Raw genomic sequence first — 18031 nt, 5'->3', positions numbered from 1 at the left:
GTCTCTCAATGACTCTCAGTATTAACTATTAGACAAAAGTATTTTGGTCACATGATCGCTGCACCTTCAGAATGTGAAAGCCTTTCCACAAGATGTCCCTGATGGCTCAACATCTCTGTTCTAGTTGATCCCAGAGGTGTTTGACGGGCTTGAGGTCAGTGTTCTGTTTTCCCACACAAAACCTGATTTGGCATGCTTTTATCGACTTCGCTTTATTCAATGGGATTATGCAATTCATGTTGAAACCGAAAGACTTCCTCAAACTTTCTTGAAAAATATCTTCTTTTTTTGATCTTTGATTTTTGTAAGATGAAAAATAATGATTTAAGGGAAAATTGATTGAAGAATGGTTTCTGGATATTTTTGTCTGTACAGTATATTCCCCCAAATACTGCATGAGTTAAGGCCCTTGAAAATGGAAAGACCTCAGCCTGTGTGCTACTCTAGACAACCTCCCCTCAGTGGGGTCATTGATTCCCCTTCGCACAATACACATGGACCGCTGAGTTATTCAGGGAATATAGGCCAACTTGTTCTTGTTTTGAAATCCTTCCCCCAAGAGCATAAGGGGGCATACCGGTTCCAGTGGCTAGTGTAGAAACAGTCCCCCCAAAAAAAGGTCAGTGAAAGAAAAGACTGCCTGCTGCTAGACTTCCTATCTTCACATTTGTTAAAAACAAACATGTCTGGTGAAATGTTCAAAGTGTGAGCAGTTAAATCTAAATTGATGATTTTCTCATTGATTCCCTGTTTAAACTCGATTGGCCCATCATACTGTATGCCAACATCAATAGTCAACAAGTTATAAACTTATTCTTAAAGTTGTATGTAAATTACCCATCTATCTATCTATTGAATGTGACCCCTGTTATCAAACTGAAGGTCGCTCAGTCATGGGAAGGAATGACTCATTGTGTTTAAAAGGTAACAGAAAAGCATATCAGCCAGTAGCGGTATAAAAAAAAGCCATGTCTGCCTCCTAAATTAAACACATCCTTTCCTCCTTGAGGTTGAATAAATAAACAAGCAGCTCGGGCGAGAGTTGCGCCATACCTCTGAGTTTGTACAGCTCTCCATTGACAGAGTTGACAATGAACATATGCGGTGCCTCATCACTTTGAGTCACCGTGGCGCCGATCAAGGGGAGGGACCCTCGGGGCTTCTGGCTCCTTCCCTGCTCGTTGACATAGTACAGCAGCAGGCCTAAATCTGGATCTAACACAAAGTACCTGGAAAAAAATGGAGGGATAAATGAGTTAGGAGGGCAAACAGAAAACTAGACAGAAGTCGGGAAAATTAGCTGAAAAATAGCTTTGTCATTTTTCTTTCTTTCTTAACATCCCCAGTTATCCCGGCAATCTTAGATTGGATAATTTAAAATCAATAGGGTTCTTTACTTTAACGCTGGGCAGTTGGCGAACCGTGACTGAGAGGTGACCACAAAGTCTGAATTGACCTGTCCTTTTTTATGATAAATGCACGTAAAGCAATGCAATATGGTTCTTGTTTTAATACAGAATTGTAATCAATATAAATGTTCGAAGAGCAGATGAAAATAATTACCAGCAGAGAGCTGACAATAAAACGGTATAATTACACATTCCATCTTCACGTCTACTTGTTTCGCAGTTTGAAGAGCACTCTGCTAATATGGGACGATTTAGACTGCGGCATTGCCAAAGTATTTTTATGCGGTCAATTCAACCACACAATGCATTGCATGCCAAAAGGATGACAGTCCCAATGTCTGTCAACAGGCTGTAAAATCCCTCTTAAATAATATTTGGCCAGTTTCTACTGATAAAAACATGAAGGACATTTTAAGTAATATTTGTTAAAACATACATAAATAAAAGTGGATGATGTCTGGACTTTATGAAGCTCTGGATATGTTCTGGTGCATGTACAACCCCAATTCCAGTGAAGTTTGGAGGTTGTGTTACACATAAATAAAAACAGAATACAATGATTTGCAAATCATGTTCAACCTATATTTTATTGAATACACTACAAAGACAAGATATTTAATGTTCAAACTGATTAACTTGATTGTTTTTAGCAAATAATCATTGACTTGGAATTTTATGGCAGCAACCTATGCCTCCTAATTTCAGGCAAAAAGCAGACAAGACCCTGGAGTGGTGTATAGAGTGGTGCAATCAATCACACTCACCATGACTGAGCGGGAACTGAACCCCCCGTTGCCTGCAAGGAAGTCTGGCAAGTGAACCACAACAGTGCAGCGTCAATGTATCCTTTCTCTTCAAATTGTAGTCCCTACAAAGCAATGGGACTGACCCACTACCTTTTATATAGGTTTCTTAGAAGTGCTCTACACTGTAAAAAATAATTTAGGTTTTTTGTTACCTCAACTCATTTTTCTGAATCAGTCCAACTAAAAGTACCTAAATCATTGGGTCAACTTGAAATATTAAGTTCTAATATTGTCAATTCATCAGTTAAATCAGAGCAGTCCAGGTAACACAGATTGCTGGGTTGACTCAATTAAAAAGGAGTAGCCCCTGCTAAACTGCCCGGGACAACCCACACAAGCCAACATGTCAAGACCGGTCAAGACTGCCCCCTGGAAAGGAGGCCATTTTCTTTTACAAAGAGCCCCAGACAGAGTATCAGGAGTCGACATAAGGAGGTAAGTAAAGATTTTTGTAAGTTATAAAGGTGGAGTTCGCCATTCTATGCAATGTTAAAATGGTTGCCAAACCAGGTTCCTTAAGCTATTATCCTAAATATTACCCTTGATAGCGCCCTGTAAGTTATATAGCCAATTAGCGAACTATCAGAATTCAGCAAGGGCATTTTGATATCAGGATTTTTCCAACTATCTAAGGCAATGTTGATCTCCAAACAAAAAACAAGCAAAACCTCACAAAAAAACAGGTAAATCATACTGTGGCACGGTGGGCGACTGGTTAGAGCGTCAGCTTCACATTTCTGAGGACCCGGGTTCAATCCCCGGCCCCGCCTGTGTGGCGTTTGCATGTTCTCCCCGTGCCTGTGTGGGTTTTCTCCGGGCACTCCGGTTTCCTCCCACATCCCAAAAACATGCATTAATTGGAGACTCTAAATTGCCCGTAGGTGTGAATGTGAGTGCGGGTTGGTTGTTTGTTTGTATGTGCCCTGCGATTGGCTGGCAACCAGTTCAGGCTGTACTGCCCGATGACAACTGGGATAGGCTCCAGCACGACCGCGACCCTAGTGAGGAGAAGCGGCTCAGAAAATGGATGGATGTTCACAAGTGTGTTGGAACAATGTCTATTACCGCTCTGGGAAGCATTTGTTTGGCGACGTGAATATTTTGAAGTTATTGAGTTAAATGTGTGACAATGAACGAGAGTGGATCCCTCGAACTTCTTGAAAGTCTGTGAGGTGCGTCATACATATGCATAACAGTTTTTAACGGCACACTAAGAAAGGCATATAGACAGAATTTTTCCCTTGCATGTTAAATATGTAAAGGATAATGTATAGTTTGGAGGTTGTTTATAACCAAATATATAACCAAACAGCTTTTGGTGTCCCATAATGCAGCATTTCATGTAGCCTGGAGAGACGATGCCTTTTCGGGCAGCTGATTATGTGCAAAAATTTCTCCCATACTTTACAGATACACATACTCAATTTGACATCATACTTAGTATTAATAGTATGTTGGCATGACATTCCAAACACAGCCATAGAGGGGAAATACATTCCCTCTGGGTGGCTGCAAAAAGGACTTACAACCAATCATGGCTGCCATTAAAAGACTACAAAACCCAACATCAACAGGTCAGTCAGGGTAAAGGTTGCGTCCAGCTAAAGCAGATGAGCTGATTGCTCTGGTGAGCAAGGTGTGTGTTAACAACAGCAGTGCAGGCAAGCAGCAAAGAAAGCGACAGAGAGGAGAGCGTGTTTTGTTTTTTCCTCTGTCGATATGAGGGTCTAAGGTCAGCGGATGCTGTGTAAACCCCTTTGCGACCAAAACAGGCTATACAAATAAGGCCCTTGCCTTAATTTGCAGATAATTAGCTGACTAGAATCTTTCAATGTGGATACCTGATTCTTCTTTTCACCTTCTGTCGTCAGGCCTCTGATCCGGAGAAGGGAATAGCAAGACGGGTCGATGTAGGTCCACTAGGCTCCAGCAAAATCATCATCCGTCAGCTAAAAAGGGTTCCAAATGCCTCTGCTGTCCTAATTGCCCTCTTGTACAGTCTCAACATTGACTATCCAAAGGGACTGAAATACAGCTTTGAGATAATCCAGAAAGTTTTCATGGATGTTGGCAGTGCGACATGTTCATCCAAAGTTCTTGCACAAGAACAAGATTCTGCAACAAACGGTTTGATCAGATCTCTTCAAGTGATCCGTCTTTAGTTGTTTGTGGATAAAGACAGGTGGGATCACTTCAAATATTATTCATTTTTGGACTGCAACTGTTAAATGAGACCTGATTCAGTTCAAGTCTTAGTTTACACATCTGTTGAAAACTCATGTGACTTCTGCAGCCTCCTTTCTTTCTTATAACATTTAAATGTATCTGATACTCTTCTGTGGTAAACATTGCAGAGCTCAAATTCCTGGCCATATGCTGTAAGACAGTCTCCCTCTTTCGCTCTTTCCGTTTGTCTTTGTACGTTACCAGAATAAAGAAGGTACAGGGGAGTGAGAGAACAGCATTTGTTGACAAGAGATTAAAAATTGAAGGAGACAGATTTAAAAAATATCAACATCATATGCCAAATTGAGTGTCAATGCATTTCAAAGTGTACCTGTGTCAGTTCTCCCTACATAGACATTACTTGCATTGTAAGATTCAAATACTTCTAAAAAAATGTTCACCATTTTTGGAGTGCAGCTGTTCAAAGCACCTCTAAATTTGCAACTGTTATGTTTTTAAATTATATTTTCATTGTTTTATGAATTTATAGATTTGTGATCAAATGTTATTTGTAAAAAAAAAATAATAATAATAATAATAATAATAAATAAAAAAGCAAAGTAATGTCTGTATGTATTCAGTCCACTCAGTCCATCCATTCATCCATTTTCTTTACCGCTTATCCTCACTCGGGTCGTGGGCTCCTGGAGCCTAGTGGACCTGACAAATAATGCACTTTGGAGGTATTGATCACACTTAAGATTGTCAGTGAGGTCAACTTTTACTGAAAAAGTAACCTGGCTGCCTTAAAATTTTATGTTGATTCAACTAATAGGCTTAGTTGGAAAAACTTATGTTTCCTTGTTTGAGAAACAAATGTAGAAATACATGTTTGTCGGTTGCACTTGTAATGCAATGTCACCTCAACTTGGCATTTAGTTCATACAACTTAAATTTCCTTGTTAGTAGAACTTACAATATCAAGTTGAGCTAACTGTTTATCACTTTCATATTAATCAATTTAACTTATTATTGTAAGTGGCATCAACTCAGATGGAAGTGTAAAGAACTAGAAATCCTTAGCTCTCTTAACTCAAAATTTTAAGGCAGCCAGGTTACTTGTTTTTTTTTTAAGTTGAGCGAAAAAAATTCATTTTTACAGTGCACTGTTTACACAACTCTCAACTGATCATCTTAAAAACCGTTATTGCCCATACTGTGAGGTATGGACTTTAAATGAATGATGTCCCCTACTGTCTTAGGCCAGATATCGTTTTATTATTATTTATTTGGTTCTTTGTTTGCTTTAGCACAAAATGATATTCCCTGAAAGTTTAAGAACATGGGCTGTTGTGACCATAATACTCAACTGCCTCATTCATTGACATCCCATCCAATTTCATTCAAAATGAATATTGTTCTTGCTTTGTAAAGGCTGAGAATGCCTATGAATTTGAAGACATTTGATAAAAGGGACCTGTTTGGCATTGAACCCACAGATGTAAGGGCCAAGCCGTATGTGTATGAGTACAATTCTGAGAGAAAAGATATAACCATGTTTAAATCCTTTGGTCCTTTTATACAGCTAAAATTAAGGGAAATACAGAATAGAATAGCTAATAGTGTGGCAGACGAACCCTATATTTAACAAATTCAGCCGCAGAAGATCAACTTCACATACATGCACACATTCAAAGCTGTAATTCATGTGGTCTTGCGGTCTTCACCAATATCAAAGTGCAAGCAACAACAACACAGATGTTCCCTTTGTGATGCTTGATCAGATGGCATCACTTAGGAATCAGAATCTCTAGCTTGCTCAATCAATGTGGGCTTGGAGATTCAAAAGCCACAGACACATACAATAAGAATTTCATTTCCTATGGCCACAGAAGAATGGGTGTGACAAAAACGACCCGTCTGTTCCATTTAACACTTTTCCAGCTTCTGCTACCCAACACAGGCCAGAGTGTCACTAGTGTTTTTCTGCTGACCTGTCCATACTTGTGTACTGCGGCCTGAACAAAAACAGTAGTTGTCCTTGCCCTCTCCTTTTGCCCTGCATTGTCTTCTTTTGGCCTCCACATCCAATTACTGTATTGATGTGTAATCTAATGCCACATTATGGTTGCATAGAATGCTTGAAGACATGGCCCAATGCCAGTGTCCATTAAGAAAATACTAAAGCAGGTGTGTCCAAACCTTCTCCACCGAGTGCCACATACAGAAAAATATATCCCGTTTTCCATGTTTGGTCACGTGGCATTCCGCATATAGCGGATTAAATACATAACTGACATGAAGTTTAGTTCATATTTGACCAGCTATCAGTGAGCTAAACTGTGAAGCTAACCTTGCGTCTGTAGGTTTCAAAGAGACAAGATGAAGTTGGATGGAGAGGTTTTGTCTCATCTTTGCGTTGCAAACCTTGCATGTTGCCATTGTCTTTTTCCCTATTTAATCCAGAACATAATGCTTAAATCCAAATGTAATCATCTTTGGAGCTCTCTCCCCTCCGTGACACTCACTTAATGAGGTCACTTAATGAGGTGGCCTCATCACTATGCCTCACTGGTAGCTGGGTTGCCTGCTTTGCGGCGTGTGCAAACACAAAAAAATAATTACTTTTCTTTCAAAAATAAAAGGCATGCTATTTTAAATTTAGATTTTCAAATGTAAACAAGATGACTTGTCAAATTCTGTAGTTTAAGGCGAAGTCAAGTCTTTCTTCAATTTTAGCCAAGCAAGTCGCAAGTGCTCAAATTAGTACTCGACTCAAGTCCCCCACCTCTGGATGGATGGCTGGATGAATGGGAGGGGTATGGCTTTGGGTATGTCTACAATTAGATTAGATTAGATTAGTTAAATACACTTTTTAAAGAGGACATTATGGAAAATTGACCTTTGAATTGTTTCTCTGGAGTTTTCATGTGCACTCATAAAGTGTGAAATCAAGCAGCCAACTAAATGTTTTATCTGCCCATTTCTGAAAATGTATTCGTGAGCAAGCCGTTTTGATCTATACTAATTTCCATAACTGCCACAACACCGGGTTTCTCTGCCTGTGATTGAGCAGTTCGCCTCTACATTGACCAATGTCAACATGGAAGCACTCTCATGTCAAAGCCAAAAGATAAGCATAGCTCCAGTGTTAGCACATATGGGTGTGAGCTAAAAGTGTTAATAGCGTTAGCTTCTGATAACCAGCACAGACCCGAATGTTCAGTTAAATTGTCAATGTGGGAATGGGGTTAGAGTATTTATTCGCCGCCATTCATTTGCAGTCTAGATACGAATGGGGGAGCATCTCTGCTCTGAAGGGAGTCTCAGAGTCTCCAGATGTCTCCAATAACACCCCGAAAGGTCATTCAATTTGCTTTTTAAAAATAAAAAATAAAGTACTCACTAGAGGGGTCGTAAAAGTCTCTAAATATAGCGAGATTGTCGCTAAATTGGCACCAGTGAGGAGCCCCTGGTCGTCCTAGTAAGGAAAGTTATACTCTGCATTTGCATGACAAAAGAAAAATGCATGACGTTTCCTTAAATGTCCTTACTCCCACAGTCCCGATAAAAACACAAATATTACAGTAATATGATTCAAATTTTTAAAAATTGTTAAAAAAATAAAAAAATTGAGTGAAAATCACATCATGATAAAGAAAAGTCTAAAAATGCTTCCTTTGCTACAGTAATCTTCCGCAGTTCCCTTGAGAGGATGGAGAAAACTACAATCTGAAAATGGATCCCTATTCACAGTCTTGTCAGCCAGTCCATGGAGAGAGTGTGTGAAAAATGTCAACCACAGCAAATCAGCGAACAATCTGTCTGTGTCAGATACTCAGCTCTATCTTTTTGTCACACACACCCACACACACACACACAAATCTAATCCCATGTTCAGTCAGCAGTAAGGGGCCTTTTACCGCTGACCCCTCCAGGCAGTCTTGCCATTGCAGCTAAACGAGAGTGTAGGCCTTTAACATGATGGATGGTGTTGGATAATAAACACAGGGCGGTACGTTCAGGCTCATGTGTAACAGTGCTGAAAACGCTGCCCTATGAGATGCGAGCTATGTGAAACCTGCACTTCTGACCTTTATTAGAGGCTACAGCGAAAACCTGCACTAACATTGCAACCACACAAAGGATAGCAGCAGTCTTACCTGTTAAAATGCTTTCAAACTAGGGGCGCTACCATTAATTTCCCCAGCAATTCAATATGATTTTCCCTATTATCAATTCAATTCAAGATAGAGAGAGACTGTTGGACTCAACTCAAAAGTTCTATAGCGCTATAAATTGATACAGTAGCTTTTTTGTAAAATAGAATTAAACAAAAGCTGACATTTTGAATGAATGTCAGGATACTGGACAGTGAAAGTGAAGATTCCTAGGGTTTTTTTTTCCTCATAAAGGAATTAGGTATAAATGAATTATGACTGACTAATGGAGAATACATTCAAGTTTATTAAAGAGCAAAGTCAAAGTGCCACATCTCTTACAGTCAAATGAAACGTAGGTAACATACTTTTATTCTTTCTTTTCATCTCATACATTGCAGGGGCAGCGTGGTGGTTTAGAAGTTAGCATGTCTGCCTCACAGATCTGAGCTTCAGGGTTTGAAGCTCATCCCTGGCCTTCCAATGTGGAGTTTGCATGTTCCCCCTCGTGTTGCATGGGTCTTCTGCGGGTACTCCCACATTCCTCCCACATTTCAAGAACATGCATGTTGAGTTAATTGAGGACTAAATAGTCAATATGTGTGAATGATTGTTTGTTTATACAATGTATGTCCTGCGATTGGCTGGCTGTCTCACTTTAACACAGCTGAGACTGAGGCTGCAGCTCACCCACAACCTTAATGGGGCCATGGTTGGATGTATACACATTATACAATATATTTAATACGGAGCAGTGGTTCAATTGTAAAACACTTATACTGTAATTCAACTTGTCTCTGTATAGTCAGTGACGTAGCGTGCATTGTCAGAGCCTGAGATACTGTACGTCAAGAACCTCTATCTCTCCCTGGGTTCACCAGTCCAGCATTGAGCCACCATACTTAATCCATTACGTACAGCTTTGCCTAACTAAACCAAACGAGTCCGATTTGAGGTACAGCCACCTTATGTTTGTCTGTGACATTGCAACATTGGGTCCCTGGAATGGGGCTATATAAAAGCTGTTATTCATTCATCCATTTTTTTATGTTTTTATTCGACTTGTCCTCATTAGGGTCGTGGGAAACTGGAGCTTATCCCAGCGGTCTTGGAGCGGAAACCATGGACTGGTCGCCAGTCAATCAAAGGTACTGTACTTAAATATAAATAACCATTCACACCTATGGGTAATTTAGAGTTTTTAGATAAGCTAAGAATTACAGTGTTACTGTCATTTACATGCAGAATACAAACATCAGTCCAAGAAGGAAACGAATAACCATGGACCTCATAGGGATTCTTAAACAGCAGTAGGGACAGCAAAGCAGCTGATGGTACTTGAAACTGATTATTTTTCTTATTAGGACCAGAACTACCACGACCATCTGATATCAACATCAAAAGTTGATAATGCTGCTGTACAGTTTAAGCTGTAACGCACTTAATAATGACTTTACTTTGTCTCCGCCATGCTTACTTAAGTTGTATTTTTAACATTTGGACACCTGACTGCCGCACTACTTTCCACTCCATTTTGTTTCGACAAAGCAGTAATAGTAAAAATTGAGAATGGCACCGAATGTTGTTGCTTTGCTTTAATAAACCCAGTGAGTGGAATGTTTTGAGCGTTTGACAGTGGGGGTGTATTGTCACTGAACAGAGTCTGATTTGGGTCAAAATAGGGTGCCTGTAGATTTAGAATTCTGACACGATATGTGTATTTTTAACATGCAAGTAGATCATTTACTCAAGTTTTGCCGCCGCCTTCTACACAGATGTCATACTTTGATTGTCCAAACTAAGTGGTTATCGCTGTAGCACGATATACAGTAATTGTTGGCAAACTATCACAAGAATCTTGCATATCACAATTTTATCCTGACCACTGCAATTATTTTTTTTAAATAATTCATAATCATTTACCTAGTACTACATGGCTCTTTATGGTTTTCGGGCAAAAGCAAACCCTGCCATATAATGCCTTAATGACTCATGATTAGTCATTAGAAATAATATAGTGGTGTCTACCACTATTATACAGTTTGTATAATTCTCAGCCGAAAATAATAAGTTAAAACAAAAAAAGTTATGAGTCACCATTATTACAACTTAACAGTGACATTTCAGAAAGACAACGTATTCCTGCAGAAAAAAATAAAATGAGTGAATTGAATAGAGACACTCTATTGAGAGTCATGCTGTGACACTCGTATATTTAACTGTCCATTTCTTCTGATCATCCTTGAGATGGCTCTGCACCTTCATTAGAGTCCAGGGGCCTCATGTACAAAGACTTGTGTGGATTTCCTACTGAAACATGGCGTACGCTCAAATCCAGAACACGTCGTACGCAGAAAAATATCCAGATGTATGAATCTGTGCGTACACATGAATCCAAGCACATTTCCTTCGTACATCCCAATCAACGTAGAATTGAGCGCACATGTTGGAGTAGCCCACCCCTCCCTGTCCACGCCCACATTTAAATATGCAAATCATATTTAAATGAACCGTGCACCTGAGATCCCGATCTCTGCATTATCAGGGGAAAAAAAGGAAAATGAGCAAGGAAAAATTTTTTTTCTGAATGTGAAGTTGCTCAATGAAGTGGAGGTGCGCAAGAAAATCCTCTTTGGCGTTAACTGTCCTCTAGCGTTAACAACACCCGAAAGAGGAGCGAATGGGACAGCGCGTGTGGGGCTGTCAATTCTGTGGGGTCGGAACAGCGCACACACGCTGAATGAAAAAAGATGTGGTCAGACATTAAAGTGGATGTGAAGCATAGGACAGCTGCCCACCGCCAAAGTGTGGCCAAAACAGGCGAAAGAGAACCGGCGCGGAGGGCCTCACCCCGTTCGAGGAGAGAGTTGCTGCAATCATGGGTGACGCTGCTCTCATGTGGCTGACTGATCACCACACAAGGTTAATACCATGTATTTTTATAACACACAACAAATGTGTTCATACAGTAACCTAGACTCAGCTCTATGAGACAAAGGTTGATGCATAAATGTTGTATGTATGGTATTTGTAATAAATCTTTTGAATTCAAATAGCACATCAGCATATCAAAGCGGATATCACAAACTTTGACTCCTTTTTGATTACTCAATTTATTATTTTAATACACAGGAGAGGACATGCACACTTAAAAAAAAGAGTTCTTTGAATTTACTTTATTTGAACATGTACATTGGTTGCGCATGATTAAAATGATGCTGTTGTTTTTTGCTTTTTTAAATGACGCTGCCCACACCAAAGTCAGGCAAGTGTACCACTACGCCATCAGTGACCAAATGTGTTCAAATGAAATTTTTTTTTTTAGGAGAAGAGGGGTAAATTATGTCATTTTAACACATTATACTCATGTGCAACCGATGTGCATGTTCAAATTAAGTAAATTCGAAGGACTCTTTTTATCAGTGCAGTCGCAGTCATGCGCTACATCTTCGGGGCATTCGTCCACCGTCCTTGGCGTCTCCTCTGGCATCCCCAGGGTCTCCGACGCAATTACGCTCCAACAACCGCCTGCTGCTGCACCCGTGCAGACTGATAAAAATAGTCCTTTGAATTTACTTAATTTGAACGTACATCGGTTGCACGTGAGTAAAATGTTAAAATGACATAATTTACCCCTCTTCTCCGAAAGAAATATTCATTTTAACACATTTGGTCACTGATGGTGTAGTGGTACGCTCGCCTGACTTTGGAATGTGAGTGCGAATGGTTGTCCGTGTCGATATGTGCCCTGCGACTGACTGGCGACCAGTTCAGGGTGTAGTCCGCCTTTCGCACGAAGTCAGCTGGGATAGGCTCCAGCGCCCCGCGACCCTAACCAGGATAAGTGGTGTTGAAAATGGATGGATGGATGAATTTTAACACATTTTAATTATGTGCAACCAATGTACATGTTCAAATTAAGTAAATTCAAGGGACTTTTTGTTTCAGTGCATGTGCTGGAGTCACAAGAAGCGATTGTGAGGGCAATAGGCGGCATAAATGATCACCTTGATCAATTAATAGGTGTCCTCACAAATATCAGTGATTTATTAAATACACTGGTTAACAAATGAATTTGGAATCCTTGCCTCTATTACATTGTCGAAATCAAATGTTGCTGGGCATGAATTGTTCATCAGTGCTAATTGTTTGTGTCTCTGATGTGCAGATTTATTATAAGTTTCCTCTAAGTTGTCGCCAAAGCACCAACAGCTGTAGAAACGTGCGTACGGCAGCCATGTTGTTGGCGTGAGGCACCGCACATTGCCACGGTCATTTCACTCTTGATACATCTGAACTTTGCCGTGAAAAAGAACGTACGCACCTTTTGTACATGAGGCCCCCAGCCAGCTGTGTTTGATTATACTGAGAGGATCCCCAAATCCAGGTGTGAAAAACTTGTTGCATCATTCCCAAAAAGACTCATGGCTGTATTAGCTCAGAAGAGTGCTTCTACTAAATACTGAGCAAAGGGTCTGAATTCTTATGGCAATGTGATATTTGTTTTTCTTTTATAATAAAGCTTCAAAAATTTCAACAATTCAAATTTTTTCTGTCAATATGGGATGCTGTGTGTACATTAATGAGGGGGACAAAATAACTTGAATGATTTTAGCAAATGGCTGCTATATAACAAAATTTAAGGGGGTCTGAATACTTTCCGTACCCATTGTATGTACCGTACTGTTTGATATACGCACAGAAAAGAGCTCAAAATACTAAGTTAAGCCTAGGAAAATGCAAGGTGTCGAGCGCGAAGTGTCTATCATCTCTAAGTTTTTCTTCCTCGAGTACATCACAGAGACCCTCACCACCTACCACCCACCCACCACCTCAACAATATTCATTTGACAGCACAGAGAGGTCTAAATTTAGAATCGGCATATGGCGGAATCTCTGTGGTTCCACTGTAGATGTACATTGTACCTAGAGCAGAGGTGCTGTATATACAGTAGATGTTGCTCCAACCAGTAATAAGTTAACCCATACAAATTCTGGAATAATGCTAGTATTGCATATTTTTATTTAAACTAAGAAAGCAACGTGTTTAATGAGTTCATGTGACAGGCCAGGATGACTATATAAAATGTGGGTACCGGTCCACCAGCGCATCTGTAGTTATTCCTTGTCAACTCTTTACGAGTGACAATTCTCAACAAACCTCATGTGCTTTGGGCATACACTATTTCTCTATGTTGAAGCAAGAAACCACTTGATCATTGATCATGAAAATGTGGTCAATTGTGTGGAATTAATTGTTGATTAATCATTCAAATCAATGAATCATTCAGATTGAGATTGTTCCACCTTATTAAAAGGGATGGCTTGACTGATCAGTAATTTTCATGATCGATGAAATTGAGTCACAACACATTGCTTTTTTCAGCCCCACATGTATTTTTACTTCATGTTTTCAAGAATTATACATGGTTTTCTGTTAAAGGAAATATTTTACTTATTCTAATGCAGAGCAGAAAACAGTGACAGTAAAGGTGTTCCGTGTCCATTACACCAGCTGGGCCAGTACAAATTTTAGACCGCCGAAAACGGCCCAAAATTGCATTTTCGGTTTCGGGCCAATAGACTTAACATTGAAACAACCTGGCCGAGACAGGATGTTGTGATGACGCATGGGAAAACCTCAACCGACACACGCTTGTCTGGATAAAGGGGTACGAATCTGCATACCAGCGGCAGCGGGACCAAGGAACGGCGGCATGGAACAAGGGCAGCAACACAAAATTAATGTTTTTCGCCAGATTATTATGTCAAATTATGCGTGGACAACATCTGTGGGCCAACAAGAACTTCATTCATCATAGAAGTAAGACAATGCGTGTCATGGCCCTGTGTTTCCAATTGTTTTTCTTTGTGTTGCAGTGTCTGGGTGAGCGAAGGTGGGCGTTGACATCGGTGACGCACCTGTCATGAATTGTAATGCCTTTTTAAGGGGCACCGTGACAGTGTGTGGGGGTCGGAATATTCACTCGTTTTTGCCCCGTGTTTGCCGCCGACGTCTGTCCTCTGTCCCAATTTAGGTTCTCTGCGATTATACCACACAGACCTTTTGTCGTGTCTCCCTCCGTTATCTGTTTTTTGATTCTCTCTGGTTGCGAGTCCCTTAAGCTTAGTAGGTGTCGCCATCGCATGCTCTGTCGTTGAATACATTTTTTTCGGACCTCTTACCTAGAGTCTATTTTTTGGGATCTGCCCTTACGGCATTGCCTTCCATGACAATGCGCATCAACACCATGACACTTTACGGCACTGTGTCGTTACAGTCGTAGCACTTGCAGAAATACAGCATACGGCCGGAGTTTGTAAATCATAGATATTATATCTAACGTTATTTATTGCCATGGCTCCATAACAATAACATTATTCATCTCCATCTTTGGTAAATAACCAAAGATTTCGTCAAATGAAAACGGTCAGACGGTCAAACTTTTTGGGACCTCTGCCTTTATATATAAAAATTGTGCATTGGTGGAATGTCAGTGCTAAGTAAATATTTGAATAATTTTGTAATTGATTTATTCTTTGAATAATGAATATTAATTTGTGCAATTTCAATGCTTTGACTTTATTGAGGTTAGTACACAGTCATAACTATGAATGCAATTGTAATAATAATTTATTAAAGGAGCTTAAATTATACAGTATAGATTTTTTTTTTTTTACCTGTTGTCCTCACTGCTAGCCACTTATATCAGTGCAAAACTCATTCCTCTACATTTTACCCTTTAAAGCAACCATTTATTTTTTTTTCTTTATCTCATTTTGCCTTGAAAGGTGCCTCCCTAGTATACAAGTGAAAACATACTCCAACTTACATTGTTCAACCCACATTCCCGCAATGTAACATATTATGCTATTATCACTAAAGAATAACGGTCAAAGCCAAAAAAACAAAACAAAACAAAACAAAACAAAAAAGGACGGGCATCTCCTGATGATCCATTATAATCATGCACACCACTTACACATTATCAACACTTCACACTGGCAGAGGGCCACCTACACAGCTGCATATTTAGCTCTACTTGGGTCTGTTTCTCACCATCACAGAACCTGCCCAGCACTCACAATGCACTTGAAAATTGGAAAACTCACTGATGACTGTAATTACTCCAATACTCTAATCCACCCGCAGGCATTTCGCATAAAAAATATTGTGGACTAATAAATAAACATTGTACAAATGTGCTGTTGATCAATTGAAGAAGAATAGAAGAAGAAGAAGAATTGTAAGGTTTTATGGGAAGAGCATGATTAGAGGATTATTTAAATACCATTTCTAATTGAACCACAAAATCTATTAATTTATTCATGGATCAAACAACTGTTGTGAATTTTGTCATCCAGTTCCTTGTTACAGAACAGCGATTTGTTCGATAAGCACTGAAACAACAAAAAGTTGCATTTAAAAATTTAGAGGTCAAATTAACCACCTCTGTGACCTCAACCCCAGAGATAGGAGAGCAGCAGTTCAGAGTACCCACCCTTTTTGGAGTCCTTGGAGGGGGTGCTGGAGAGCGCTCCTGCTGGGGACTCCATTGTTCTGCTGGGGGACTTCAATGCTCACGTGGGCAATGACAGTGAGACCTGGAAGGGCGTGATTGGGAGGAACGGCCCCCCTGATCAGAACCCGAGTGGTGTTCTGTTATTGGACTTCTGTGCTCACCACGGCTTGTCCATAACGAACACCATGTTCAAGCATAAGGGTGTCCACACATGCACTTGGCACCAGAACACCTAGGTCGCAGTTCGATGATCGACTTTGTGGTCGTGTCATCATGTCTTGGACACTCGGGTGAAGAGAGGGGCGGAGCTGTCAACTGATCACCACCTGGTGGTGAGTTCGCTCCGATGGTGGGGGAGGATGCCGGTCCGACGTGGCAGGCCCAAACGTATTGTGAGGGTCTGCTGGGAACGTCTGGCGGAATCCCCTGTCAGAAGGAGTTTCAACTCCCACCTCCGACAGAACTTTGCTCATGTTCCGGGGTAGGCGGGGGACATCGAATCCGAGTGGACCATGTTCCGCGCCTCCATTGCTGAGGCGGCCGTGGCGGCAATCCCCGAACCCGTTGGTGGACACCAACGGTGAGGGATGCCGTCAAGCTGAAGAAGGAGTCCTATTGGGCTTTTTTGGCCTGTGGGACTCCTGAGGCAACTGATGGGTACCGGCTGGCCAAGCGGAATGCAGCTTTGGTGGTCACTAAAGCAAAAACTCGGGCATGGGAGGAATTCGGTGAGGCCATGGAGAAAGACTTCCGGACGGCTTCGAGGAAATTCTGGTCCACCATCTGGCGTCTCAGGAGGGGTAGCAATGCACCATCAACACTGTGTATAGTGGGGATGGGGCGCTGCTGACCTCGACTTGGGACGTTGTGAGCCGGTGGGGAGAATACTTCGAAGACCTCCTCAATTCCACCAACACGCCTTCCCATGAGGGAGCAGAGTCTGGGTTCTCTGAGGCGGGCTCTCCTATCTCCGGGGTTGAGGTCACCGAGTTGGTTACAAAGCTCCTCGGTGGCAAGTTCCCCAGGGGTGGATGAGATTCGCCCAGAGTTCCTCAAGGCTCTGGATGTTGTAGGGCTGTCCTGGTTGACACGCCTCTGCAACATCGCGTGGACATCGGGGACAGTTGTGGTAAAGAAGGAGCTAAGCCGGAAGGCGAAGCTCTTGATTTACCAGTCGATCTACGTTCCTACCCTCACCTATGGTCACGAGCTGTGGGTCGTGACTGAAAGAACAAGATTCCGGATACAAACGGCCGAAATGAGTTTCCTCCGCAGGGTGTCCGGGCTCTCACTGAGAAGCTCGGTCATCTGGGAGGATCTCAGAGTCGAGTCGCTGCTCCTCCACATCGAGAGGAGCCAGATGAGGTGGCTGGGGCATCTGATTCGGATGCCTCCCGGACGGTGAGGTGTTCCGGGCACGTCCCACCGGGAGGAGACCCCGGGGACAACCCAAGACACGCTGGAGAGACTACATCCTTGGCTGGCCTGGGAACGCCTCGGGATCCCCCCGGAAGAGCTGGATGAAGTGGCTGGGGAGAGGGAAGTCTGGGCGTCCCTGCTAAAGCTACCGCGACCTGACCTCGGATAAGCAGTAGAAAATGGATGGATGGCCTGACTGGACTATTGCGCAATTATACAGTGCATTTAAATACAGGTAGGCTTAAAACAAATGACTCAATGACGTGTACGTTATACAGTGTTTTTTTCACAATATATATCGCGGGGCTAAAGAAAATATTTTTTTTTTTTTACAATATCGTGCAGCCTGAGAGTAAAGTCATAAATGCTGCATGAATCACACAATAATGCACTGCTGGGATGTCGACACTGGCGGAGCTGCTCTGTGGACTCATTATGAGAGTGTCCACGCTGCTTCAAAAGCAGAAATATAATGAATACATATAAATAAAAACTAGGATGAAAGCGGTAACACAAGGCACCAAGCTGAAATTGGTCACCCTTAACCT

At 41.3% G+C, this 18031-nt stretch overlaps 1 protein-coding gene across 2 annotated transcripts in view; it reads right to left on the bottom strand.

Moving 5' to 3' along the window:
* LOC133471022 (oxysterol-binding protein-related protein 10) overlaps positions 1 to 18031 on the bottom strand; it is a 59521-nt gene that overhangs the window by 37907 nt on the left and 3583 nt on the right. Inside the window, exons 1-2 of one of the 2 annotated variants that reach the window (XM_061760136.1) lie at positions 2174 to 2541; positions 1054 to 1229 (exon numbers count right to left, since the gene is read on the bottom strand). In XM_061760136.1, coding sequence (XP_061616120.1) covers positions 1054 to 1099 — 46 coding nt within the window. In that variant the 5' untranslated portion in view covers positions 1100 to 1229; positions 2174 to 2541. Of the gene's footprint in view, positions 1 to 1053; positions 1230 to 2173; positions 2542 to 18031 lie in introns of those variants that run through there. The other variant, XM_061760135.1, reaches the window with a different exon arrangement.

The sequence above is a fragment of the Phyllopteryx taeniolatus genome, chromosome 21 (genome assembly GCF_024500385.1).
Source record: "Phyllopteryx taeniolatus isolate TA_2022b chromosome 21, UOR_Ptae_1.2, whole genome shotgun sequence".
Taxonomy (NCBI): domain Eukaryota; kingdom Metazoa; phylum Chordata; class Actinopteri; order Syngnathiformes; family Syngnathidae; genus Phyllopteryx; species Phyllopteryx taeniolatus.
The sequence above is the reverse complement of the archived record's forward strand: the minus strand, read 5'-3'. Positions and strand labels throughout refer to the sequence as shown.